This window comes from Vulpes lagopus, chromosome 1, assembly GCF_018345385.1.
Source record: "Vulpes lagopus strain Blue_001 chromosome 1, ASM1834538v1, whole genome shotgun sequence".
Lineage (NCBI taxonomy): Eukaryota > Metazoa > Chordata > Mammalia > Carnivora > Canidae > Vulpes > Vulpes lagopus.
Window position 1 is genome coordinate 154,762,145 of NC_054824.1, and position 25,898 is coordinate 154,788,042.

Sequence of the window (25,898 nt, forward strand, 5' to 3'; positions counted from 1 at the left end):
TGCTGACCTGAGCTGGGCAGGGCAGGGCAGGGCAGGGCAGGGCAGGGCAGGGCAGGGCGCAGCAGCGCGAGGCCCCGCACGCCAGCCCAGCGTCCCGGCTCCCCAGGGCTCCTACCGCGCCTGCGCGCTCCGTCCCCGCGGCCCCGCGTCTCCCCCCCTCCCCCCTCCCCCCTCCCCCACCGGCAGCGGCGGGCTCGGCCTCACGGGTTTCTTGCCGGGCTCCTTCTTCCGCTTCTTCTCCGAGTTGCTGTGATAGGGCAGGTCGCGGCCGCGGTAGGACGGGCCCCGGCTCAGCTCGCGCTCGCTGTAGGGCGGCAGCGCGTCGTCGGCGGAGTCGTCGTCGTCGTCGTCGTCGTCCCGCGGCGCGGCCGCCTTGTAGGTGGCGGGCGGCGACCAGGCGTAGTAGGAGGCGCTGCGGCGGCCGAGCTGCGCGCTCAGCCGGGACGGCGTCTCGAGGCTGCCGCCGCGGCTGGCGCCCTCGGGCCGGGCCTGGCGCTCCAGGCCGCCGGCGCGGGGCGCGTGCTCGTACTTGGGCGCGGTGCCCGGCGTCCGGCTCACCAGGCGCGGCAGCGGCGCGTCGTCGGGCCGCCGGCGCGGGGGGCTGGGGGCCCAGGCGCGGCCCGCGTCGCCCAGCGGCTCCCGGCTGCGGCTGCGGCCGTAGTAGCCCTCGGGCGAGCCGTCCTGGAAGAAGCCCCCGAGCGCGCGCGCCTCCGGGCGCTCGAAGCGGCCGCCGCCCCGCGCCTCGTGGCTGTCGCCGTCGGCCCTGCGGGAGCGCGCCCCGTACGAGTCGGCGAAGGCGGCCAGCTCGTCCATGGAGACGGCCGGCACCCCGGCGGCGAAGTTCTTCCGCGACAGCATCTCGGACTTGGAGCGCTGCTGGCTGCGGGCAGAGGGCACAGGAGCCGCCGGTCAGCGCGCCGGGCCCGGAACTGTAACCCGGACCCGCGCGCCTGCCGGGGCGGGGAGCCCGGGGGAGCCCGGGGGAGCCGCGAGCGCGCCCCGCGCCCCTGGCCCCGGGCTGAGCAGCCTCCCGGGCCCTGGCCCCTGGCCCCAGGCGGAGCTGCCTCCCAGCCCCTGGCCCCAGGCTGAGCAGCCTCCCGGCCCCTGGCCCCTGGCCCCAGGCGGAGCTGCCTCCCAGCCCCTGGCCCCAGGCCCCTGGCCCCAGGCGGAGCTGCCTCCCGGCCCCTGGCCCCAGGCGGAGCTGCCTCCCAGCCCCTGGCCCCAGGCTGAGCAGCCTCCGGGGCCCTGGCCCCAGGCGGAGCTGCCTCCCAGCCCCTGGCCCCAGGCTGAGCAGCCTCCCGGGCCCTGGCCCCTGGCCCCAGGCTGAGCAGCCTCCCGGCCCCTGGCTGAGCAGCCTCCCTGGCCCTGGCCCCTGGCCGAGCAGCCTCCCGGCCCCTGGCTGAGCAGCCTCCCGGGCCCTGGCCCCAGACTGAGCTGCCTCCCGGCCCCTGGCCCCGGGCTGAGCTGCCTCCCGGGCCCTGGCTCCAGGCCGAGCAGCCTCCTGGCTCCCAGCGCCTGGCTGAGCAGCCTGGGACCCCTCTGGCACTCTCAGACACAAGAAGGAGGGCGACCGCGGCTCTCTCCTGAATTTGTGCTAAGGATCAAAACGCAGCGGTGATTTGTAGGGTGCAAAGCACACCGCGGGGCCCTCTGATCATTGTTATGGGACTTCTGGTTGACAAGCACCTATCCCACTTCTGGCACCCTCGAAGCCAGCGTGGGTGGTGTGGCTTGTGATACAAAGTCATAGCCCAAGGATTCCCTGTAATATCTGGTGATAGACGGAGAAGCCTTTTTCCTCCCTCAGAGCCCGCGGCCAAGTTCCCTCTGCAAGTTCCCTGCAGTTGGTAAGTCTAAGAAAAAGGCAATGTCTACTGTCCTTCAAGATGAAGGAGAGGTGAGTGGTAACAGTGCTATTCAGTGGGAAGCAGCCATACAAAACAAGGTGCACATCTTGGCCTCCCATGTTCACTGGCCAGGTGACTCTAGGTAAGTTCCTTCACATCTGTACATTTCAGTTTCCCCAACTTAAAACGGAGCCGTTAACATTACCACCTTGTAGACTTATGAGAATCAAACACAGCAGTATAAGGGGTTTGGCATTTTACTTTTCACATAGGAGCAATCAAAAATGATTGAGGGGCACCTGGGTGGCTCAGTCGGTGAAGCATCTTGCCCCCTTGGTTTTGGCCCAGGTCATCATCTCATGGGTGCTGAGATCTATCCTGATGCCAGGAGTCTGCTTAAAGATTCTCTCCCTCTGCCCCTCCCCTCACCAGTCGTTCTGCTGTGCGCATGCATGCTCTCTCTCAAACAAATAAATAAACCTTTAAAAAAAAAAAGTGATGGAGATGATACATGGACATTTTCAGAGGTTACAGGATAAGATTTTATGAGAAGTGCAAGGAAATGTTAATAAGGTTCCTTAAGGAGCATAGAGTAGCCATTTCAAATGGACTTGAATGACTGTTACTACACATGGTGTCACAAGTGTTCCCTTGCTTAATCAACATGAGAAGGGGATGTTCAATAGGCAAAAGAGGGGTGTGGCAGGAAAACCTGAATGGGGGACAGAGATGCTATCAGGAACTGACAGTCTCAGAGCCACCTTGCCTTCCAGCTCCCACCCCTTGCATCAAGCACCAGAGCTGCAGCACTGGCACAGCCATCTTCACCTGTACCTGAAGCTCTCCCGATCCTCTTTGTTATATTCCATGGCTGAGGGCCCCCGGCTTGCCCCACTGCTGCCTCCCATGACACCCGACCAGTAGTCAGGATTGCTCTCCAAGTCCCCGGACACAGGGAACTGCTTGCTTCTCATCTGGTGGTAGGCCTGGCGGAAATTGCTGTCTTCCTCATGCAGAGAGCTGAGTTCAGAGATGGTGTTGTTATCTGCAGGAACAAAAACCAGGCATGATAGACCTTTCTACATATCAGGATGGGAGCTCTGTTAAGGGCTGAGACCAAGGCTCTGGGGAAACACCCTCCCGAAGGCCTCAATCCTATCCATGTTTTGTTGTAGGCCTGAACTAAGCTCAGCAGGAACTGGCTCCATCCAGAAGCCCCCTTGCTTATAGAGAAGAAGACTTCCTACATGCTCTGATCTTAGAAGAGGAAAACAATTGTTTCTGTTCCACCTAAGGCACGTTTCCCAGAAGTTGGGCTTTTTGCAGCTGGTTTCCTCCTAGGGCATCATCATCCTTGTTCCAGTGTTCTTCTTCTTGTATACTTCTGTGAAAGCCATGATGATCCCGGGCATGTTGACCCAAAATGGGCAAAAGAGAGAAGCTACAGTTCACAAAATCTTCCTTGCTTTTGGCCGAATCCCAAGATGGGTCTTTGGAACCAGAATAGCCCTATGCTTCAGAGGAACCCATTCCAGCCTCCTCCAGCTGCGCCCTTCAGCACAGAACATAGTCCACAGGGTCAAGAGGACTACATACCTAGTATCCAATCATCCCCTTTCTGTATACTCATCCAAGAATGTGGACTACCCTTCTCAATTGGTACCAAGTCCATTTCCAGGGTCTATAAAGACTTCTTTGCCTCCTCAAAGAGTAACCCAGGTGTATGTGGCCTTGGGTAACTAGGACAGCTGTGTTGAGGTATGAGGACAAAAGGGAGGTTGGCTGCAGTATGGCCTGTTGGCTCCACTTGTACTTTTCCTAAACAACTGTAAGGGATGGAGTGGGGGTGGGGGGTTCATAGTTTTCTCATTTCCTAAAGTGGCCTAAGTAGCATTTTGCAAAAGCACTTGTGAACAAGACCAGAATCACAGTCTAAAAGAAAAAAAAAAAAAAAAAAAAACCAACTATTTATTTATAGAACTTTGAGATGGATTGAATTTCATTTTACTTAAAATGAAATTTAAAATGAAATTCACAGCTAGTGAATCTATTTGTAATGCAACTGGATCCATTTGTTTTCTAAAATCCTTTGATTAGAACTTAAAATATTATCAAAATCAATATTTACAAAGTATCAGGACTGGCTATTGAGCAAAAGGTAAGACAACATAGGATGTGGGCAGCAAAAATATGTGTCTTGGGTTCCCCTCAACTTCTCTTTTCCTATCCCCAACAGTTCTTGGTGGAACAGAGAATTTTGCTGACTCCCACCCATAAAGAAAAGGAAGGACCTGCCCCCTGCCTCCTCCCCCCTGGATAAACACAGCCTCCTTGTCCTGTTTTACCAGGTCTGGGCTTACCGCAGATTCATTTTGGTCATGTAATCAGTTGGTTTTGAATTATGATCTAATTTTTAAACCTTTTCATCCTTCTAAGGAGAATGGATTAGTCAGTGACTATTTGAAAGGAAAATAACTCAGATACTACTGATTAATAAAATCTAGAACCTCCCTTTTCTCATGATCCCAGAGAATTCTAATCTCCTGAGAACAGTAAAGAACTTTAAAACACATCAAACGAAACTATTGAAAAATCACATTGTTGGCTCAGAACTTGCCTTAAACTTCAGCGAATAATGGATCTTTTCCATTTCTCCACATACTGAGGGCTACCTCAGTGTCACCATTCATAGTGACGGGCTGTCTAGGTTGTATACTGCTCTAACATTTCTGCCACACTGAACTTAAACATCAACATCCCTGCTTCACAAACACCTGACAATGTAATTCTAGGACAGGATAAGCAAACTTTTCCCATAAAGGGCCAGATGTTAAGTATTTTAGGCTTTGTAAGCCATACTGTTACAATTACTCAACTCTGTCATGGTAGTGTGAAAGCAGTCACAGACAGTATGTAAGTGAACTGGCATGGTTCTGCTCCAATACAAACTATTTCTAAAAACTGGAGGTGGAACATATTTGCCCTGGGAGCTATAGTCTGCAAGATCACTGCACCAGTTTCTGGACTAAAAATATCCCAAGAGCAACCCCCTACCTAAAAGAGACAAGGAAAGTGAGGCTCTTATGGCTAGCAAATTCACAAACCTGAAATTCCCAGTTCTTACAGATTCGTGTACCAACCCGAAACCATGAGATCCATTTTACAATGAGATCCTCAAGACTGTCCCACATCCATGATCCACCCCAGGGTTTATTCTGCTCTTCAGAAATAGAACCTCTCAAAGCCAAGTGAACTGTATTCCTACTTCATCTCTATGCAATTATTGTCATGTCAACCTGCAGGCTCCAGGAGATCTTGGTTCTAGTTTTGGCACTGAGGTACCAGCACTGGGTACTTTCCCTCTTTGCTTCCTTTCCTTCTCTGTAAGATGAGGGAGGTGGTTTCAACCATCTCAGTCTCTTCAGCTCTAACATAGAAGTCTGTGATCTCTGAACAGGAACAGCTGCTACAGCCATGGAGCCATCCATTTGCTCAAAAATTTACTGCGTAAAGAGCCCAGGACTGGGAGTCAGACAAGCTGGGTTCTAATCCCAGTCCAGTCACTTCAACCCTTTGGGTTTCTGTTTCCCCAGCTGTACACTGCGAAGATTGATCTTGGCCATCTCTAAGGTCCCCTGGGATGCTAAGATGCCATTACCTTAGGACCAGCCAGTCCCTGGAGACCACTGTAATCCAGATGGCCAGGAGACATCACCTTAGTCAGGATCCATCCTTTACTTTTAACCTCAGTTTTTAACTCTTTTTCAGAGCTGAGAGATCCACAGATTTCCTCCCCAGGTCCCTTCTCCTTGGTCGCCGTTTCTGTCCCCTTACCAGGCTCCATGACAACACATTACAACTAACTCGTCAAGTGCAGTGACATCTGCATTCCTGACATTCCAATCTGGAGATGGTCTTTTTATAGTCGGGGCGGTGGGAGGATGCAGCGATGGATGCGGCTCAGACAGGATGAATTTAGCATTGCAAACTGGGAGGAATATGTTGTCCTTAATCTGAATAAAGCGCCTCTAGTCTGGGACTGTTTCCCCAACAATTCCACCAAGTCTCTCCTTGTTTCCAAGGCAAGCAGGGTTCAAAGAGAGAGACACAGTGACCTCACTGTCGTGCCTGCCAGCACCGCCCAATAATTAGCCCATCCAGGTCAGACCTGCCCTGTGCTCTCTCTCATCATACATGGTAATTTGGAATCCACCCCCAAATAATCAGCTGTGCCAGCTGCAGGGTGTCCAAGGGCTGTGGGTGAGTTAAGGTTGGGGCCTTGCCACCTACAAACTCAGTAATTTAAAAGTCCTTTTGACAAAAGGGGCACCTCTTTGCTAGCCCATCAATCTCTGCTGCTGGGAATCTCAGAGGAACACAGGCTTCTTCTTTGTAGATTCATTGAGCCGACTTATTCTTCTACTTCATCTAGGCCTCCATGTAGCAAGTCGGCAGCTGGACCGTTCAAGGGTAGGAGTTTTCATGTTGGAAAAAACTCACCTTTTTAGTCACTATTTTGAATATATTTTAAAGAGAGTAGTAGGGAAAGACTCTCTGAATAAAACTTTTCCAACCCCAGGATTGCATAGGCCCAGCAATGCTGACTGCCCCACAGAGAGAAACAACATAAACCAAGGTGGTCCACCAGAAGCCCTGTTTCTCCCTTCTGTGGACTTAGAGCTACTTTCTTCAGGATGTCACCAGCATCCCTGCTAGTTCAAAGTCCTGGGAGCTCAGGGCTGCCCAAGTTTGCTAACCCTCAAATCTCCTTTAGCTGTGAACTCCTGCATGATGCACAGATTACAAAGAAGTAACTGATGCTCACATCTGCCTCTCATCCTTCTGGCTGGATCAAACTGAGCCAGCTCCTTCTCGACGTAGTACAGGACCTTCATGGAGTCTCTCTCTTTGTCAGCTTGAATCCGGTAACCTTTGCGAACTGTTGAGAAAGGGCAGGAAAGGGAGCTGAAAAAAGCAGGAGAGGGCCTCCACTTACTTTACCAAGTAAAACACTTGGCTCCTGCTTATAACAATTCTTTTTGAAATCACCAGAAATAATCATTTACGTTTATACTTATGGAACCATACCTGAGATCCCTTTTATCAGATGGTGCCCCTGGAACGGAGGAACAGCAGGTAAACAACAAAATTCTATTACAGTATAGTTTGGGTCATTTGTTACCTTCTGCTTCCTACCCTCTGACCTCCTATAGCTCCACGTAAAGCTCAGAGATGTATACTTACACTAAAAAAAGACAATTTTCTAGACCGAGGACACAGATCACTCTATACCATCTGAGGATCACATCTTTACTTGGTGGGAGCACATGTAAATAAAACAGACACCCAAACATCAGGGACCTTGATGAAGGTAGCCTAAAAGCCTCTAGTTTCATGGGAGACGATGTAAAAACTCCATAACAGGGTGGTGCATAAGAGCCAACATGATTGACAATAAGACACATTAGTGCAAAATATGTGGATTGCTAATTATGGTTCCATTTTATTTCTTCGACATTTTCCTTTTAGGAGAGGGAATACCATATTCTATACATGATTAATTCAACCTGCTGCTATGTGGTTATAAGCAGGTGTTGTTTGGGGGGCTTAATAAAAACATTAATTTTTATTAATTTTGTTAATAAAAAACAAAGCGTGAGAGATATACCACCTCCAGTGTTCCCATCACTCATAGTCTCAGGAGCAAAGCCTGTTTAAGCCCCACATCACTTAGTATCAGTCAAGTCCAATACCAGCCTCAAGGGTGATCAGACACAGGCAAGTGTCATCTTTACAAATAAGAGAAACAAGAGAAAGAAAGAACGAATGGAACGGGAACAGGACAACAGTGGTGAGAGACAACACTCATCGGGTCCTGTAAATGTGCTAGGTACTGTGCTAAATGCTTTACGCGGACATTTGTTCCTCACAAGCCCTACTGAAGTTAGTATTAGCCTCATTTTATGGTTGTGAAAACTTTGGCTCACAGAGGTTTCATAACCTGCTCGAGAATAACTGGCATCACTGGGGCTAGAACTATGTACCTTGATAGAAACCTCTCTGGAGCCCAGAAGTAGAGGTAGTAAGGAGAGACAGAAGAGGAAGACAAGAAAGCCCAGAGTAGGAAACGCTCGTAGGTGTGCCACAGCTGGTATGATCAGTCCTATCTTCGGGTCAGTCAGGACTATACAATGGGATGGAAGCAAGTAACCCAACTCCCAACATTCTCTGTTTCCAAAGCAGGGCAAATACCAAAGATACCACACGACTGCATGTGACTCCAGAGGACATTCTGCTTTCTGCTTTCTAGTCATGTTACCTTGACTGTGGACAGAGTCCTGCACACAAACTGTGCACATGGGAGATTAAAATAGAGTATCCCACAGTACTCTGATCACAGCCCTGGCATTGAAGACTAAAAGAACATCCCCACACCCATTTGCAGGTGCACTGATTTTTCTGTATGAGAATATTCTGAGTTGTTCATATTCACCTCAAATTGTGGAATTACTTAAAAAAAATTAATCTCAGCACACGCTTTTAATCTCACACACCTTCTCCTGGGTGCTAGAGCCCATAATCCTTATGCCGAAGCAATTATTAATAGGAATTATTTTATTTATCAAGCTACACACTATTCCATCTCTGCAGAGGCGTTTACAGAGTTGTACAGACAGTTCAATTAAAATGCAATTATCCCACGGAACCGCTATGTCTGTTCTGAGGCAGTTATGTCTGATGGATGAAACACAGGGCTAGGAAGTAAGGGATCAAGGCATTTGTAGGCATGTTGCTGGTTTATTGAGGGACCTCAAATAAATGATGACCTATCAAGGATCCAGTTTTCATGTCTATAAAATGCAACTAATACTTCCCAGCCTTTGTCTTCATAAAAAAGAGAAGACAAATATAGAGAAAAATTTAAAAAGAAAAAAAAGACGACGACAAAGACCAAATCAATAGATTACTCTGTGTTCTTTATAATTATTAGGGGCAGCTCAAATGGCAACACATCCAGAAAGCTTTCTCTGATTCTCATAGCTAGAAAGTTCTATATCTTCTCTCTCTCTCTCCACCTCATTTCTCTCTTATAAATCATTTACTTTGGGGATCCCTGGGTGGCGCAGCGGTTTGGCGCCCGCCTTTGGCCCAGGGCGCGATCCTGGAGACCCGGGATCGAATCCCACATCAGGCTCCCAGTGCATGGAGCCTGCTTCTCCATCTGCCTGTGTCTCTGCCTCTCTCTCTCTCTCTGTATGACTATCATAAATAAATAAATAAAAATTAAAAAAAAAATAAATCATTTACTTTGAACTTTCACTACGACTTTCAATATATGCTACTTTGTTCTAAATTATTTGTATAAATGTCCAATCTTCCCAGAGATACTTGAAGGAAAAGAATTCTTTTTTTTTTTTTTTGAAAAGAATTCTTATTCTAAATCAGTGTAAAGCCAAGGACACTGCTTAGTAGGCAATAAATAGATGTTTGTTTGAGATGAACTGGTGCCAGTCTGGGGATGGTGGTGGAGTTAATGACTTTTTTTGAAAACAGTATTTATAGTAGAGTTTCCCCCTCTAGACTGTAAACTTCCTGAGGATAAGGACCAGTTCTCTTTGTCTCTGCATCCCCACCACTTAGCACAGAGCCTAGCACACTGTAGACACTCAAAACATGTGTGTTTGTATGAATGATGAATGAATGAATGAATGAATGAATGAATGAATGAACAGAAACTAGGAATAGAAACCACATTACAAGGGACTACAAAGTAAGGCAGAAGCAGCCATGTGGTTGGTTTGTTGGAGAGTTTTGACCAGGAAGGGAAGAACTTGAATGGTAGCTTGAGGGAGCAGCAAGTTTTCAGCAAGTTTTGTTGTTATTGTTGATGGTGATTATTTTTAAAATGCTAGGATAAAACTAGCAATTTATAGGCATTAGGGAAAGGGCCTACTCTACCCGACTTATGGCTTTATCTAGGTGCTTTTAATATGTGAAGCACTGTTATGGTACACATTCAGTCATTCTGAGATAAAGTGGAGGTGGGGGGTGTTCCTTCATGGAACAATGTACTGGCCATCCCCTGGTGGTGAGAGATGGTGGCCACTCTGAGCAACAGCTGGAAACCTCTCAGTTAATTGCAACTTGCACTAGAGCATAGACTGTTTTCTGTGTCATTATAACAAATTACGGTCCTGATTATGAGACAGATTTGATTACGTATGCACAGGTTATCATGTCCCTGAAAAGTTACAGGAACTATTTCCAGCTTCAAAATGAAGATGGTAGGTTTACCTTTCAATACTGGTATTATAAAGGGACTCCACCGGAATAGATATTTTCAGCCTTAACTTCTCAGTCACCCCAGCTAATATCTCCATATCTATGTCCCTCTAATTTGCCAAGAAGTATTGATATTTAGACTTTAAAGGGATCATCCACTTGGTTTCAGTAGCTAAAAAGCTAGGCAATTCTCCCAGTAAAAGATGTTGGCTTTTGTTTTGCTTTGTTTTGTTTTAATCTGTAATTTGTCTGGAGATCAGAGAACTCTGATGTATGGTGATATTTTAATAAGATGTGTCCTAGACTATGGGCCAAAGTCCAGCACTTTTTTAGAAAATGACTTCTCCCTGCAGGGATGTTTCAGTTTAGGTTGGATGGATGATTTATTTATCTTTTTCAAGTTCTGTCTGGTCCAAGTCCTTTGGTTGGTGTGGCTCTTCATACTTGAGCTCCTTAGCCTTGCCAACCTTGGTTTTAGTGAAGAGGGAATATTGGGATATTCATTCTGATGCCAAACTGTAACTTCAAAAATTCCTATTGTTAAGGCAGTTGAGCTGATACTTTTGACCCAGTTAACTGAAAATTAACTATTTTTCAGCTAATTTCTCCTTTACAGCTAAAACTAACTTATAAACTTGCAAAAGAAGTCTCTAAGGCAGATACCCATGGATATAGCCTTGTTTTTCCTGTCCTATCTTAATGAGCTAAGTAAGGCTGTTTATGGATGATAGAACAGCTGCCAGATTCCACCCCCAGGGTGATAGCAGCTCAGTTGTGGGAGAAGTGATGCTTAAAATTTGCATATTCTCTGTATACATACAGTAGGCATATATATAGACACACATCCTTATTAGTTTTGAAAATGACATTTCAAAACCCTACTTGCCTACTCAATTCTTTTGTAAGAAGGATGAGTGGGGGCCAGGTAGATGTGAAAATGAATTAGAGCAAAGCAAGAGATGCTGTGGGAAGCCAAGGTAGGAGACAGTTGCATTAATTAAGGAAGGAGATGATGGTAGCAAGGACTAGGATGGTACAATACCGAGATGGAGGAAAAGTAAACTGATTCAAGGTTATTTTGAGGTATAATCTGAAGGATTTGGTGATGAACCAAATGAGGGAAATGAGGAAGAGATAAGGATGAGGTCCTTGCTTCTGGTCTGGGCTGCTAGGTGGACAATGGTGCCATCCCCTGAGATAAGAATTGTAGACGTTGGTTTGAAGTTGAAAAACAGCAGATTAATTCAATTTCCTAGAGTTTAAGCTTGAAATGCCTGTGAGATGTACAGAAGGCAATTTGATATATCGGACTGAGGAGCAGAGGAAGGGTTGGAGACTGGGAGTCATGAGCATGGAGAAGATGAGAAAATGACTGAAGCCACAGAAGTAGGTAAGATTTCCCAGAGAGAGGACCTTGGACAAAACAGGAACCCCAACATCTGGAGTGTGTCAGAGGAAGGGCAGCCAGCATATAGTGAAATAGGTAGGGAAAATTGCTAAGTAAAGTGTTGAGGAAGGCAAAGAAAGAAGAGTGCAGCAGAGGTGGTAAATGCTTTTGAGAAGTCAAGGGGCTTGAGAATTGAGATGTAGCCATTAGATTTAGCACTAAGGCAATCTTCACAAGCACTGGTTTTTGGAGTAGTGAAAGCTACAGCAAGATGGAAGTAAGGAATTGGTAAAAAGCAGAGGAAATAGAGACATGAAATATTCAAAATGTTGAAGGAGTTTGGCTGTGAAGGGAGAAAACAGACAGGCAACTAACATCAGAGGACTATGGGGTTTTTGCAAATTATTATATTTTAATGGGAGAGATGTAAGCATGGTTTGGATGCTGAGAGGAAGGAGTCACTAGAGAAGAAAAGGCTGGCAATGAGAGGGAAGATTGGATGGACTGTGGATTCTCAATAAAAAGGGAATCTTGACAAAGCTGAAGAGGCTGCATCCAGAGGAGGATAGAACGAGACAGTCTTCTTCTATTGGAACAGAGATCTCAAATGAAGAATGGGAGAAGGAATCAGGATGCCTCTTCTTGCCTCTCACATTTGGTAACCCTGCCTTTTCAACTACCCAGAGGGTTCAAAAGGGCATGTGTACAAATGTAATCTTAAATAAGTCACTGTTGCTAGATGATTACCCTAAAATTGAAGTCGCATATAAATATAAAATAGGACAAATTTACATATTTATTAATCAGCATTTCTTAACATCTCTAACATTCTTTTTAAAAGAAGCTACATGCAACATTGGCTTAAGCCACCTTGCCTTAAAGGACAAATAGCCAAATGCCATCATTAAGTCTAGCCATGGGACCTTGAGTTCAGAAATGTGTCCACTGGAGGATCATGGAGAACTCCATCTGACTCTGTGAACCAGACAATGACAACCAGGGCCAGACTAGCTGTGGCCAACATCAGCTGTGCATTCTTCCCTTTTCCCTTGCTAAAAGAATGCTGATTTTATTCATTTCTAAGGTGAATAGTGTTCTGAGCTCAGAGGTGAGTCTTGATTAATTCAAGCCAATCTGGTAGAGAAATGGGCACAGGACATGGTTCTTGCCAATGAAACTGCAAGGAGAAGTCTGTTAGAAGGGGCAGGGGCTTCTGGAAGAGGTTTCCTCACTCTTGAGAAAAGCAACACAAGGAAGAAGCATATCTTTTTCCATCTCTAAGCGCATTTAGTACCTGAAACTATGGGAGTCATGACAGGATCATGAGGAGAGCCAGCCCAGAAGGACAGAGCAAAAAGATGGAAAGAACTAAGTCCTACACTGGTACCATCTGAACCAATCAATTAACCAACCCCAGAGCCATCTTTCCTTGGGATTTCTTGCTATGTGAAATAATAATTGTTCCTATTTTTCAAGCCACTTCTTTTGTTTTTAAAAAAGATTTATTTATTTATTTTGAGAGAGAGAGAGAGAGCAGGGGGGAGGGGCAGAGGCAGAGAGGGAGAGAATCTCAAGCAGACTCCCCCCACCCTGCTGAGGGCAGAACCTGACACGGGGCTCGATCTCACCACAAGATCATGACCTGAGCCAAAATTAAGAGTTGGATGCACAACTGACTGAGCTACCCAGGCACTCCCAAGCCACTTTTTTTTCTTTTTAAAGATATTATTTATTTATTCATAGAGACAGAGAGAGAGAGAGAGAGGCAGAGACACAGGCAGAGGGAGAAGCAGGTTCCATGCAGGGAGCCAGACGTGGGACTCAATCCCAGGTCTCCAGGATCACACCCCGGGCTGCAGGTGGCACTAAACCGCTGCGCCACCGGGGCTGCCCCCAAGCCACTTCTAATTACAGTTGGTTAGTATGGCAGGATGGGGCCAAAATGATTGAACTGCAACAAGCAGGAATTAGAAAAAGGTTTAAATCAGTAGAGAGGAAGTACTTATCCTATGAATAAGAATTATTAAGAATTATTTCATTATGAGAATCCATTTCTTAAAAAGTAAGAAGGAACGGGTTCTGGTGGGAAGGAAGGATAAAAAGACTGGAAAAAAGGGGAAGCTGCAAATAAAATATGAGACAAGTTCCATTAATGTCCCTTGGCCCACTCTATCCTTGGAGAAATGAACTGTATTGTCTTTATCTCTCTAATTCCCTGTATGTCCTTGATCATTAACTTTTACTTCTCAGTCTGTGACTCATTCCCAGGCTCAGACGTCAGAATTCTACTAATAGTTCCAGGGAGAGAAAAAAAACTCACAAATACCAATTACTCACTGAGGATATCCACTCCTTCCACGGTCAAGCACTGACAGTTCAATCGTGGGCCAGATACTCTTCCCCTATCCCACCACAGGAAGCCAGGATACCTCCAGGGGAGAAATGTCTGTTTTACCAACCCTACTGGCTCATCCACACCTAGGGATTTAAAAATCACCTCCTGCATATACTTCACACACATCTAACCTTTACTACCCTGTTCAAATGCCTCCAGGGAAGCTAATTTTAATGCCCTTCCACCCCTCTACTCCTCTGCCCCTGCCAATAACCATGAATTCATCATTCCCTAAATAACATGGCTAATCCCCATCCAAATAAACCCTTCTTACCAATTACTTAATTCTATGATGTGCGTCACTGGGCAACTTGGGCTCTTCCTGAAGCCTCCCTTTCCTTCATTCCCTAAAGTCACATTTTGAAGTATCTCTCAGATTTACCTAATCATTTCAATTCCCATGGCCTCTATCATGATCCAAGTGCTTTCATCCCCCCTTAATGGCTTCAATCACATCTCAGCTTGGGATCTCTGATCCCACTCTCTTCCATTACCACTCACCTTGGCAGCATGTCACCTCTTCAAGAACTCAGGAACCTTCCTGCAATGGCTCCCGCTCACTTATGGCACCAAACCCTGGGCTCTCCTGGATGGGTTTCAAGGCCTTCTCTAATCTGGATGAGGCTCCACCAAAGCCCTCCACTTTCTTCCAGTCAGCCACATTGGAGACTGTCAAACACACACACACCCTATTCTTCCAGCTTCAGGCTTCCACAGTGTGTCCATCCTGGGAGGTAATCAGCACCTCCCTCTCTGCTCTCCTAGTCCTTTGTCTCTTCTAAGGCCCAGCTCAATTTCAGCACTTCCCTGAACACTCTGTAACGCTCCGGCTCTTTCTCCTTTGAACTCCTAGCACCATACTCTTTGCAGTATCTAACTGTCCTGATAAAAGTACATTCTCCCTCCCTGGATGGACCCTACTGCTTTCTGCAGAAACCCCATCCTATACATCTTAATGTCCCTTACAGTACCTGTTACACTCCTGAACACTAGGTGGGGAGGAGATAACTATTTATTAATTGGATGATCAACATTCAAGGTGTACCTTGCCTCTTTTCCTTATCATTTTAGTTATTGAGGAGCCTGGGAAGAAAGCAAAGACAGCTACACCCTGCAGTCCTTTGGAAAGCCTGCATTGCACTCCAGATGACATCTGATACAGCTGGAGGGATCCCATTTCTGGAATGGAGATCATTGTTTTCCAAAGAAGAATCACGGAGCTGATGGTTCTTATCAGTAAGGAACCAGAGTAGAAGCCAGAGAGGAGCATGGGGCAGGGCAGTCTGGAACTACATTTACCACTGTGGCTTCCTCCAGTGGAGTCACTTGGTGCCAGGGGAGGTGGATGCGGCTTGTCCATCAGCATGCCAGATGAGGGGGCTCCTCCCAAGGGGACAGAGGGGATGGAGTAAGGGCCGGGGACACCGGAGACAGAGGGAGGGTACCCGGCCTTTGCTGCTTTCCCTGCTTCATACACTGTGGAGGGAGATGAAGAGCAAAAGAGATTATATTATCATCCCACCCTCCACAACCCTCACACCAAAACTGCCTGAGGATTCGCTCAAAGGAGCTCCCGGGTGTGTGCCTGTGTGTACGTGTGCTCTCCTAGGCCTGAATTGATTCATCAGAACCACTCTACCCCACTTCCTTGGACTCCTCCAGCTCCACCAAAAGTGAATGACATAAGGAATTACAGTGTTTAGTACCTGGCAACTGAGTAATTAAGCAGTACTAGGAGCTGTCACAGCAGCCTCCCCGGTGACAGCCGCAGCCCACTCAACCACACTGTCTGCAGGCCGCCTCAGTCCCTCTGGAGGAAGCCTAGCACTGGGCCACCCAGGGCTGCTTCCAGGAGGATCCTGAACCCTTTTAGAGAGGCAGGGCAGGCAATGAGCTTGCACTTGGCTCTGCTCTGTGATCTCAAAAGCAGAGCAAATAATCTGACTCTTCCTGGAAACTGTTTTATTCCTAAGGACATTAAAGATACATGTATGTCTTTCCCTTGAGGATGTATTTGGTTTCTGGCAGGGGTGCCCAACATAGTGTCTACATGGGCTTGGCCATTAAGATACAATTGTGAATTCTCAAATGAGGACTAGTCCCTTCGTGGACTATTGTGTCATGGAAATAAATAAACTCATCTGTGGCTGGATGGTATGCAAAAGCTGCAGTTTGCACACTCTGCTCGTAAAAAGAAGAGTTCTCTGCATATGAGAGGCATGACCAGAGAAGGTTTCCTCTAACCTAAATGCCTGAAGAGAGGGCAAAAGCCTTACTCACAACCTGACCATCTGGAACCTGCCCTTCCTTTCATCAGTAGTGCCAATGACAAATGCAAATGCATGGGTGATTGGTGTGGATAAAGAGTATGGAGAAGTGCATGCAGGCAAGAAGGCAAACAAGAATGGCCATCTCAGGAAGCCAGGAGCTCCCAGCAGAGGAGTGAACCTGGAACAACCAACTTTTAAGGTGGAAGGAAAGGAGGTGGAGAAGGAATCAGGGCACACAGCTGTCTGATGGAGAGGTGACATCTCTTCTGATCACTCCTTGTCTCCCCACTGGTCACTTTACTCACAGGCCTGAGGGCAGCAGCAGGAATCTGGACAACATGGGCACCGGATGTAGCAACAGCAGCTGTGAGGGCAGCACTGGCACCAGCAGATTCCCACCAGGACGAAGAAGAGGAAGACTCCCAGGATCACCAGGCCAACAAACACCCACTCTGGAAGGACGCACAGAGAAACCCACACTGGAGGTGGCCCACTGTTGGGACACACACACTTTCATCACTGTGTCCTGTGAGAGGAGTGGGTGAGAGGGACCTGGGGAAGTAAGCATCTCATGACAAGGCATGGAGCCCTCACACTCAGGAGGAACTCTGAGAGTGAGATGTATTGACTTTACAGGTTAGGGATATGGAGAAGGCGGAAGAAGGTTACCTAGGTCATACTGAGCACATGTAATGACCAGCACAAAGTGACGGGGGACTTTTGGGACCCCCACCTGAGAAGAGGGTTTACCATATCAATTGTAGTGTCAGGACAAGTGTGGACAAGAGCAGAAAGACTCCTGGCTGGGGAGAGGAGGAATCTTGCTTGCTGAGCTATGACGTGGTGGGTTCTGTGAATATGTTCCTTTTGTGGTCAAGTTATTCTTACCTACAAAAATATAAGTCCTGAGAAAAAATTCTCTATGTTTCCGTGATCTTATTTAGGTGGTCTGGGTCCCTTATGTATTCATCTATTTTCCCTGTTGAGCACCCCCATAACACCTGTACTCAGCATCAGGGCTGAGACCAAAACCTTTTGCTTATACCTGTGTAACAAACCATGGCTAGAGAAAACTAGAGACAAAGACTCAGGTAGAGAATATGCTGTCCCCATGCCCCAAGAATGGCTTGGTTTGATTGTACTCGGGCTAACCACGCTAAGTAGCCAGCAGAGCCCCAGCTAAAATGGTGCAGGGCTTTGATGACTATATTGGCTGTTTGTTAACTTCTGCTATTGTCACACCCCCACCAGGGGCTGAACACAAATTCTAGCTCATCTGCTAATCCAAAAGATTAGAGAAAGGAAACAAATTCCATTTGGCTTAGTAAAAAATGACTGTGACCCTCAAGTGACCTTATGTCACGCTTTCGGGACTTGGCTACAGGACCCAGTTTCCCACTGAGGCCTAGGACAGGCTGGAGCAAGCCAGGATTTCCTTTAAAAGTCCAAAGATTAAAGTGATTCATCTTGATTGAAAGCCACCTACCCCAAATCCCTTTACAATGAACTTTATGTACATGTTGTTTCTTGAATTTTGGTTATTAAATATTCCTTCAATTAAATGGTCATTCAGCTGGAGCTTGAGAATATGACATTTTTGTTGTATAAAGTGTTCTGTGTTAATGATAAAATTATCTGACCTTTGTTTAGAACATAATTTCCTCAGGAAGAAAACAAATAACTTATGTTTTCTAAATGTCCCTCCTTACTCAGCCATGTGAAATACATTCAAATTAATCAGGTCACCATCTCTTCGGGGAGGAAATGAGAAGGTCTTGCACTTGCTGAGGATGGTCTGGAGAACATTCCTGCTGAGGACAACAGATAGCGGAGGGCTTTGTCCTGGGCCTCATCTACAACACAGTAACATTATGTAGTCTGAGCCAGAGGTGAACTCTGAGGAGCAGAGGTGTGGGGTGGCTACAACTAGAGTCAGGCAGTCAATGGTATAAAGACTGGCAGGTTACCTTGGAGAAACAAAATAATATTATCCATGGAAGGATTCGTGGGGGTCCAAAGGGAGGGATATTCAAGGGACAAGGACCAGATATGAAAAATACAATAACTCTTTCTTGGGACTGGGGGAAATAACATCTAGTTTGAAGCAATGCTTTGTAACATTGTGTGTGTAAGGAACAAATGAGTACATGCTGACAAAACTGGATAAGAGGGATTACAAAGAGGTATCCATTTGGGTCCTTGGGATCAACAGTAATACGAAGACTGTCTATATTTGGGTTGGCCAGCTCATGGCAAAGCAGGAAAATTTATGGAAGAATAATTAGTGAAACTCAAATGTAAAGATTATGGATGTTTTAAAACCTGAATAGAGTCAAAACCAATGGCCAGGAATGTTTTGTATCTCTCTGTTACTCCCAACTATTAACCCTTTGGCAGAAGCAAGACTGAATTATACATAGTAAGGACTATGTATTTCCTGAGTTCAGATATGTCCTTTCCTGTAGTTCATTCTAGTTTCTCTCTGAACTTCCATCCACTATGGACTCTGGGGCTGCACCGAACTCATGTTGGCTTGTCTAGGCTGCGGCAATCAACTCAAGCTACATAAGATGACAGAGGTGTGCATTTGGGGTTTCCTTGACACCTGGTTGGTGGATCTCGGGGATTCAGGGGGCCCAACAAGCCTCTGAAATTGTATACTAAGCAATGTCTCTAAGTGTGTAGTTCAAGGGAGGAGGTGTGCATTACTTTCATAAGGCTTGAAAAAACATTTTTTGATAAAGTTATAAAAGGCAATTCAGAGTCACATGATTGTACACTAATGAATGGATACACATATAACTTAGGGAATAAGGAAATGCAGATAATAATAACTCTGTTAAGGATACTTATAGATGTCTCGGTACAGCTCTGACACTGAATTTGGAGATTGCCAAAGAGCCTGCAAGGCCTGACATGGAAGGACTGGGTCCCCTTGCAGCCTATTTGAATTATGATTATTCTCTTAGGGCCTAGTAACAGAAGAAACACAGTCTAAAGTCTTTTCCACTGGGCTTAGTTCATCCTGGAAAAGACCACAGAAATATAGACAAATGTGCAAATAAAAAAAAGGAGCAATTAGTGACTAATGCAGAAGCAAGACAGAAGGAGTGACAGCAAATTAAGCAAATAAAGAGTTAAATGACTGAATACCTGGCATAATCTCCACAGCAAAACTGGGCAAGAGATCAGCAAGCAGCCCTGTCCTGCCTAGAAGAGGTGGAAGGAAAAGAAGAAGGAAAGAGGTTACTCCAAAGGAAAATACAGCTTAAAGGCTGGCTCCAGTTGGCACCATCCCTATACAGGGTCAAAGATACAGGCTCTAGCTGGTAGGAGAGGCAAGTCACAGAGGCTGGACTCAGTCAAGAGAAAAATCTTCTCCATCAATCTTTGGCAGCCATCTAAGTGAACTTTGCACCTAAACCAGATGGAAGCAGAAACAGAACTTTCTCTCCAACTATTTATAGGAGGAGGAAATCTCTGCTTCAAATCTGAAAAACCCGGCTTGAGCAGACTGGCATACACCATCTCCATTCATTTATACATTCTTCTCCACACATTTTATTGGAGAGTCAAACCCATCTGTATCCAAACGTTCAACCTACATTTTCATACATCCATACACAGTCCTATGTCCATATAAAAACAAAAGTACATATTTGGTTTTAACTCAGAATTGTCTCACTACATGATTCTATTTTTAGCCTAAAGATGTTTCAATGATTAAAATTTTCAAAGGCAAGGAAAAGATAAAGCTAGATGAGTTATACGCTCTTCTACACTCCTTCTGGTTTCAGAAATACTCTATACATATGTATATGGTATGGCTTTTCCATATGGGACCCACAGCTGGCACTGTATGAACCCAAGTGCCTTCTGCATGATTCAGCATAGGAGCTTAAGGGCTGGTGTGAGAACAGGTGCCCCTCAGGGTTTAGAAGGCAAAGAGGTGTGAAGGAACCAAAACTATGGAACATGTGAGGGAGGAGGTTAGTCCTTCTAAAAACTAGCCTGATTTATAGAAAGAACCACTGAAAATGCTTTCACCATGTTCTCATATCAAAATAAATGTAAAGGCCCTGATGTGGTTTTTGCACCTATACCAGATATTTCTACCACACCGAAGCCTTGCTAATAAACAAGCTCCCAACTAGCAACAATATGAAGCAACTAGCAAAACTGCCCTCCTTTCAGACTTCTGATGGCAAAAAGCCACTGAGGTACCACCTAAGCATGCAACTGAAACTTACTTCACTTATGTGCATAACATATACCCCTAGAACAGCCCTGCCCAATAGAAATAAAATATGAGCTACTCGTAATTTTAGCTTTTCTATTAACACATTAAAAAGTAAAAAAAAAAAAGTTAATTTAATACTATTTTTGACTCATACCAATGTAGCCAAAATATTAACACTTCAAAGGTTCAATAGCCATGTGTCACTATTGAATACACAGTTTTAGGGCTCTGTTTCTTGCATATAGATTTGGTTCATTTAGAAAACAAGTTTTTTGAGGTGCATTAGAGAAAAAGCTACCCATGTGTGTGGTTTATATTTTGAGTTTAAGGTTGGTGATGATTGGTCACTGGCCCCCTGTTCTATCAAACCGCTCCATAGAAAAGAAGCTCTGATAAAGGTCAAAGAAAAAGAAGTTCCTCCAGGACATTTACTTTTTCTCGGCTCTCCCTAGCTATACAAGGCCAATGTGGTAAAATACGCCTTGATCATGTCTCCTGCATGGGTAATGGTTCCTCATCTGAAAAATTAATCAGGATCACAATACATTCCAAGGTCAAGGAAGTATAGAGACTGACTCAGGCTAGCTCCGTTTTAGGTTTTAGCAAGAAGGGCTTCTTTCCTTCTGTATTCTATCTTGTGCATCTGACATGGTAGGGATGGTCTGCTGTTTGCAAGGTCTCTTGGAAGAACATACAGGAGCCAAGTGGGACACTGGAGAAAGGCATCCTGAATTTGAAAATTCTCAGGCTAGACTTTGGCCTAAGCCTTCATGAAATGCTAAGAGGTGCCTCTAAAACTCACACGTGGACTAATCCAGTTCCTAGGATGGGATGCCAGACAGGGATTTGGGGCCAGAGTCTGAGCAAGTGATTAAGAGCATGCATTGATTTCATCTGGAGTGTTCTGTGTACAAATATCTCTTGGGAACTCAACAAAGAAACAGTGGTCAAGGATTGGGGAATTTTGGATGTTGGCCATCTCTTAAAGACACAACTAATATTAATTACCAGCCAATAGCCAATGATCAAGAAGTCTATATGCTGTGTTTTTAGCAAACTGGTTATGGGATACTTACTTAATAGTGGTTTAAAAAAAATTCAGACAATTGGCACTTCTGAATGAATCTCTTATTATATCTGGTAAAATGAAAAGGCTTTTCTTGTGTCTACTCTTTAGCTCTCAAGCCTACCAATGTTTTAAACATCTCTAGATGTGCTATAGCCCATAATTAACTACATTGATAATAGAAATGTTACTGATGATATAAACAACTGATTTGTACACCCTCCCAGGAAAGTAGTCGTGTGATAATTATTAATTGTAAAAAATCCATATATTCAAGGAAAATATGGTGCTCATATATATTACATAAAGCACATTAAACTAGAAAAAGCAGTGGACTGGGGGTCAGGGTACTGGGAGTCAGCTTTGCCATTAGTTTACTTGCTACTACAGGCAAATTACTTCCTCTTTCTAGATCTCAATTTTCTCATTAGTCAAATGAAGTGGTTGAATAAAGTGATCTATAAAGAGGGAGACCATATACCCTGGTGTGTGCCTGTTGTCCTGGCGTAAATATTAAGAGCACTACTTTTTACTCTCAAGGTGTGCGATTTTGGACAATTAATTATATGGCCATCCCATCTATAACATTTTTGGTTCTCATATCTGCTACTTAGTGATTAGAGTTGCAAACTCAGCTCTGTATGTTTATAGGGACAGCAGGCAATGCAAGTAAATACAGCTTGCCAAATGTAATACCACAGGGAGCATTTAGGGGTGAAGCGAATGGCAGATTATGTGTCTACGGGGACTGCTACTACTCACCTCTAGCCAGTCGCTGCCTCCTAGGAATGTGTCTCCATGGTCTCAGGTCTTCTAATTTTTCAAGATTAGCCAGACCACAGAGTTTTGTGTGAAATATCCTGATTTTCAAATGTTGGCAACTGATTCACAGTTTTTTTTAAAACACTAGACAAGCCATACAAAATATATTTTGGGGCTGTATAGAGCCCAGAGATCACATACTGGCAACCACTGATGGGTATATACAAACCAACATATTTATGAGCATGTAAAACACACACAAAAAGCTGGATTTCCCCACAGGCTGTTTAGGTTATGTTGTTGGTTTCCTGACCTTGCTACTACACACTGAATGTCAATGAATACAACAAGCTCTAGGAACCTATATTCGAATTAAAATCTGAAAGCAACAGTATTACATGCCAGACTGTTTGCCCTTCTGATTTTGGGGAGGGGCTGGAATGGGCATCATGGAAGAACAATGAAGGAATTTTCATTTCTAGATTTTGTTTATATTTCTAATTCAAAAAAATTAAGGATGGGTGGTATCAAAAATATGGACAGGAGATTCACAAAGCTTGTCACTCCAACAGAAAAACATACATCAAGCTTCTCATTCTCCCTGAAGCAATAGAGTTTTCCCAGAATATGCCCATGTAGTGCTAGCCCCAGGATGGTGTGGGTGAAGAATCTTCTCAGATAGTGGGTGAACTTTAAGGTCTTCAGAATTCAGGACACAGAAGGAGTTCTGGGATAGCAGACAATATGACTATATCATGGCAACAGCAGAGAGAGAGAGTGCAAGTCTCTCTGGCTTTTATACCACAACTTATATTTTACTGGGACTAAAGACATTTTTAAAAGTAGATTTATGCTGGAATCATATATTTCTGAAAATAATTTTGCTTCCAGCTTCTTACCTAACAATTCCTAAGAAATGCTGTTGCCAGTTAGAAATGCTCCATCTTTTCTTCCTATTCTATCACATCCAATAGAGGTCTGATCTTAGAAAGTCCAAACAATTGCAGTAAATACTTTCCAGATTTCAGTAGCACTTTACCAACACTTGTGAATCATTGCTTTTCTTCCAGGATTCAGTTTAAGAGGGGCAATTACAAGTCACTTTAATGTCTGAGGAAAGGATAGAAAACAGACCCTGCAAATAGAAGGCCACGTTTATTCTTTTCAAACCACAGCTCAAACTATCAGTAGAAAATACAGTTTTTACATAAGCACTCAAATAGTTTTCCCCAAACCTTGCAGAATCCATTACTTTTAAGAAATTTCCACATGAATAGACCAAACAAATTAGGCATACTAATAGTTTGTACACGCACGCACACACACAAATGCCAGCTTTGTACAATTACTCTCACAAACTTCATAGCCAAAAACACTCACACACTTTGAGTTGAATGATCAGGGCAGAAACATGAATTGTGGGAAAAAATGACCCTTGTGTCTTACCTATAGAATTCTCTATTTCATAGCTGTTTTCTACCATTGACACATTGAAGTTATCCCCACCTGAACTCTTTGTACATATTCCTGAAAACCAGCCCACTTCTGGAATGTCCCCAATTCATTTATTCATCATTCAGTCAACAAAGAAATATGGACTGTGCCAGGTGGAGACACAGAAATAAGATGTGAACCCTATGCCCGAGAGGCTCACTGTCTAGCCCATGCTGCTTGCCCAACGGTGTAGGTATAAGAATGAGTTGTAGCTAGCTACTTGTTTCACAAACTTACTAAACTCAAAGGACTTTCCTCCTGCCAAATTCAATTATCATCAGGGTTTTTTTTTTTTTTTTTTTCATTTTTGACATCAAGCTCCACCTGATGAGGCCATGAGGCCTTTCCCCAGAAACACAGTCCTTGCCTGGTTTCCAACCTCTCTTCCACTCATGGCCTTATCTCTGCACATTTCACAACAAACCATGTCCTGGTGCTATTTCCCCAAGGTTCAAATGCTCTTTTCTTGGTAGGCCAGGCTCCTCAAGGCAGGATTTACTTACCTTCTTTAATAATATAACCAGCTAATACAGTTCTTGATCTCCTGCTTTGTTCAAATCCTTACTACACACAGTCTCCAAGACTCTGAAATCCATCCTGGTAGAGCCCTGGAAGAGTGCTGCCCCTTTCCATGCTCCTGAGGACCCTGCAGACACCTTCCTGAGGGCACTTATTTCTCTGCTGCAGTAACTCCTTTACACGTGCCTCCTCTAGCAGGATGGAAATCCTTCGAAGGCAGGGACTGTGCTCCGTGCTTGGCATCCCCAGAAGCCCACCTAACCCAACTAGACCTTGAAGTGTTTCCAATAGCAAATCCCCAGTCTGATATGCTGAGCTTCTGGCTGGACTTCTGGTTTATTGTTCACAAGAGTACTTTTTATCTCAGATGGGAACCAGCTCTTAATAAGAACATGAAGGAAACATTATTCATTCATAAAGCACTATTCTATGTACTAGAGAATGTTTAGCACCCCTGGACTCGGGGCTCAATGCCAGGAGCATCCACTAGTCCTTGCAACACCCCCAAATGCCATCTTGCTATCTAGGGGGATTGAAGCATCTCCCCACCCCACACTCCACAAGTTGCAGACTACCAGGCTATGGTGTTTTTAAGGCAGTCACTTCAGAGAGACACAATATGCATACAAAATTTAGCCAAAAAAGTTGTTTTTGTCTCTACTCTTAAAACTTAAATCTAAGCTCTGATTACTAGTTCAAACCTTCAAAGTGCAATGGAAAGTACAGAAATTCTTGATTTAGGACAAACTTGCTTTCAGATCCTAGATCTGTTATTCAATTACTTGCAACAAACACACTATTTAAAGCATTGGAACTCATAAAGAGGAGAAAAAAAATAATACTTTCTTCATACTTATGATGTCACCACTCTTGACAGCATTGTTATCTTCAGTCATTTCTTTGAAGGTATTACCTTGGAGTCCTCCTTAGGTTTACCAATATTCATACCAATGACCTTTCTGTTCAGGATGATCTAGAATGCTTTTCTTCTCCAGTTCCTTGTCATTTCCTTCTTCTTCCTTCTGTTTAATGCACATCTGGCTTCATCCCACTTCCAAGCTTTCCTAACATGCCCTAGATCCATTTTCAGGGATGTACTATACCCACCCCCTGGTCTCTCAGCTCCTAACCATCCAAAATGTTTCTCTCCTAAGTCTTTTAGGAGAGCAGATGGTTTTCTCTGGCCCCCTTAAGTGTAAAGTTGTTTCTATGGCTATTTGGAATCCCAAAAAGACTGGAAATTTCCCAAGTGCACACACATCCCTGTTTTTATTCTATATCCCCATAGCAACCATGCATTCAATAAATATAATTTATGATTATCCATCACAAATGTGGATATAGCTTCCCTTTCTTTTACATATATTTATAAACTGTATTTAAGCATTTCATGCATGTACTTTTTTCTTTTATATCTTTTTCATTTTAGGTCACTTTAAATTATAGTGAATAATTCTGACAGTGAATTCTCTCCACAAAATGACTAGTATTGGACCATCTGCAATTAACTATTAATAAGTGCTTCAGCTTTTTGGCAGTGATTATAAGCTTGGCCTAAGGCACTGACTTTTTTTTTAATTTATTTTTTTAAGTAGGCTTCACACCCAGCAGGGACCCCAACACAGGGCTTGAACT

The 25,898-nt window shown here is 44.8% G+C and overlaps 1 protein-coding gene across 5 annotated transcripts in view; it reads right to left on the bottom strand.

Annotated features, from left to right (window-relative positions):
• The window catches only part of ILDR2 (immunoglobulin like domain containing receptor 2), a 61,163-nt gene that overhangs the window by 6,710 nt on the left and 28,555 nt on the right, over nt 1-25,898 (bottom strand). The window contains exons 4-9 of one of the 5 annotated variants that reach the window (XM_041766177.1): nt 19,336-19,392; nt 16,488-16,634; nt 15,212-15,388; nt 6,673-6,786; nt 2,676-2,892; nt 205-880 (exon numbers count right to left, since the gene is read on the bottom strand). In XM_041766177.1, the coding sequence (XP_041622111.1) occupies nt 205-880; nt 2,676-2,892; nt 6,673-6,786; nt 15,212-15,388; nt 16,488-16,634; nt 19,336-19,392 (1,388 nt within the window). The remainder of the gene's footprint in view (nt 1-204; nt 881-2,675; nt 2,893-6,672; nt 6,787-15,211; nt 15,389-16,487; nt 16,635-19,335; nt 19,393-25,898) is intronic. The other 4 variants (XM_041766188.1, XM_041766207.1, XM_041766198.1 and 1 more) reach the window with 4 other exon arrangements.